Consider the following 2,858-nt stretch of genomic DNA (forward strand, 5'->3'; position numbering starts at 1 on the left):
TTTCTACTATTTATATTCTTTGTTCTCCACGCGTCGACAATATTCAATTCTTCTACTGTTTTCAGGAAAGATTTGGGTAGTTCATTTCCTTGCATTCGTTTTTTCGCATTTGACTTCCTATCCATGGCGTTATTGAAAACCGCATTGTAGTCTCCCACAATACAGATTTCATCCCAAGAGTAGTTTGCTATTGTTTTGCCTAGCTGCTTATAGTAAGATTCTGTATTCTGATTGGGGGCATAGATTTTCACTATCAGTAGTACTTTATTCTGTCTTGAAATTTGTGTTAATACCATTCTTCCGTCCTCTGATTCAAATACCATCTCTGGTTGTAGATGTTCTCTCACGTAAGTAGCTACTCCATTCTTTTTCTTTTCTTTATTTGCCGCCATAAATAGTTTGCCTAGTCTGTTATTTTCCAAGAAACGTCTATCTTCTATTTTCAAGTGCGTTTCTTGGAGTCAAATAATATCAGCCTTTTGTTTCTTTAACTGGTGAAAGATTCTGGATCTTTTTTGTGGTGAATTTAAGCCGTTTACGTTAACAGATATTAATTTAATGCCTTGTTTATTCATTGCTAGTTTCTTCTGTCTGATCCTTCTTGTCTCTGGGGTTTTGTCTTGTAACCATTAGGAACGGGAATCTGGGTCTCTCTTTTCTTTTTTTCTGTTTTGCTTTCGGTCTCTCCTCTAACTTGCTTGCTGCTACCTCTTGTTTCTGGGCCTCCTCTTCTGATTCAGTTGTATTTTCCTCTTCCTCTTCTTCCTCTTGGAATCCTAAATCTTTGCCATTTTTCTCCAGAAATTCTTCCAGCTTAAATAAAGAGTTTATTTTGTATCTTTTCCCTTTGTAGATGAAGAAGAGCCCTTCCGGTATCAGCCATCTGAACTGTATATTCTGTTGTTTCAAAAGCTCTACTAATGTTTGATATTCAAACCTCTTTTCCCTGACCTTCCATGGGATTTCTCTTAAAATTCTAATCTGGGACTCACCAACTTTGAGGGTCTTTTCACTTGCAGTTTTCAGGATGTTATCTTTTAAATCTCTTCTATAAAATTTTATTTGTACTTCTCTGGGAACTTTATTGCGCCTAGCATAGGCAGAATTTACTCTGTATATAGCTTCTATGTCTTTATCAACTTCTGAGGAGGTTTCTAACTCTAAAAATTCTGTCAAAGCCTGGCCCAGCTCTTGCCTCAAATCTTCTCCCTTCTTCTCAGGAAAGTTCTGTAATCGCAATATGTAAGAGGCTTTCTCCATCTCTAACCTAATCACGGCTTCTTCCAGATCTTTTTGTTTATCTTTAACTAATTGTAATTTATCTTCTGTATGGTCAGTCCTTGTTTCTAATTTCTCTGTCCTTTTTACAAGCTCAGATATCTCTTGTTTATTTTCAATCAATTGTTTTTTAATCTCCTCTGTTTGTGTGGTTAATTGATTTGAGATATCATCTAATTTTGAGAGCTCTTCCAATTTCTTTTGAATTGGCTCCATTGCTTTTGTCATTGGCTTCTACTGCCATATTTACAGACTCCTGAATTAAAATCTGAAAATCTTTAGGGTTCCACACTGGAGGATTTGAGCCAGGTATTGATACAGACCCCCTCCTTGCAGTTGCCCCTTTTTCTTGTTTTTCCATTCTATATACCTTTCTGTTTTCCTTTTACTCTTCCACTCTCTTATACTCTTATCCTAACAGAGTTCTAATCAACCTTCGGTAACAGTCAATAATCAATATATTTCTCAGAGTTGGCTCTTTTCCTTTAAACTCCTTTAGACTTCTTTAACAGTTTTTGTGGCCCTACCCTCGTCTTTACGCCAGCTAAGATTACTTTTAGTTTTAACTTTTCCCTCTTTTTTAATTATTCTATTTTATATTATTCAATTCAATTCAAGTAATTCAAGGAACACCTTTTTTTCCCCCAGTACTATATATGTACTCAGGCTTTTTAAACAACAGATTCTCCAATCCTTAACACCAGCAACCACAAAAAAGTCCCCCGAAGTTTTTCCCTATATATATTTTTTTCTTAGTTCTTCCCTGTTTATTCTTATTCCTTCTTAATTCATTAATTCATTTAAACCTTACAATACCTTAAATCATTAAGCCTTACTAAAGCCTACTAGATCAATATTTATTTCCCTCTTATGTGCAAGTGTAGTTATTATCTATAACCCTTTCCAAGCCAACAATCGATTTTAAGTAATTCATCAGATCAGTTCATAAATCAGTTAATTCAATTAAATCATCAGACAAAAAAACAACTCAACATAATCCTTATTTCATTAAACCTTACTAAACCTCTTATATATAAGTATAATTATAGTTTATAATCCTTTCCAAAACAGCAATCAATTTTAAGCAGTTAATCACTTCATCACGCAATTAATTCATCAGACAACTCAGCAACTCTGCACAGTCTTTGGTCAGTAAACAGCATGCTTCTCTCCACCTCTTCTTCTGCTGCTCAGACACGAACTCGCTGTTAAAGCCAAAGGAACCAATCTTCTTCCACTGCTCTGTTGCTCAAACTTAAGATCACCATCAAATCAGAAAGTCAATTTCCTTTATCTTTCTTGCTGTTTTTTTCCCTTTTCCCTTTTCCAACACTTTAATTTACTCTAAATTAATTAACTGGTTTGTCCCTTCAACCTTCTTGGCTACTGTCTCCTTATAGTAATGCTTATAGTCCTTTTGCCGTCCAGCAAAAACCACTTCTCTACGGACTGTAGCCCCTTTAAGATACGGCACCGAAAATTGCACTTAGTCCCGAGAGGCGCAGTAGCAGATTCGCCACTTTGTGGTCCTTTAAAGCGACCTTACCTCAGGACTGTTTTTCAATTTTTTCAGTTTCAGC

The 2,858-nt window shown here is 35.7% G+C and overlaps 1 protein-coding gene across 1 annotated transcript; it reads right to left on the reverse strand.

The window, feature by feature from the left end:
* Positions 1 to 567: 567 nt before the first annotated feature.
* LOC107122197 (apolipoprotein A-IV-like) lies at positions 568 to 1,494 on the reverse strand. The gene has a single exon (XM_015425223.1). It carries the CDS (start codon positions 1,492 to 1,494, stop codon positions 568 to 570), a length of 927 nt encoding a protein of 308 aa, XP_015280709.1.
* Positions 1,495 to 2,858: the final 1,364 nt, after the last annotated feature.

The sequence above is a fragment of the Gekko japonicus genome, unplaced genomic scaffold (genome assembly GCF_001447785.1).
Source record: "Gekko japonicus isolate JY-2015 unplaced genomic scaffold, Gekko_japonicus_V1.1 scaffold13152, whole genome shotgun sequence".
NCBI lineage: Eukaryota > Metazoa > Chordata > Lepidosauria > Squamata > Gekkonidae > Gekko > Gekko japonicus.

Bases quoted from the DNA above. Each gene is read 5' to 3' on its own strand.
- LOC107122197 (XM_015425223.1), bottom strand. From the start codon at position 1,494: ATGGAGCCAATTCAAAAGAAATTGGAAGAGCTCTCAAAATTAGATGAT.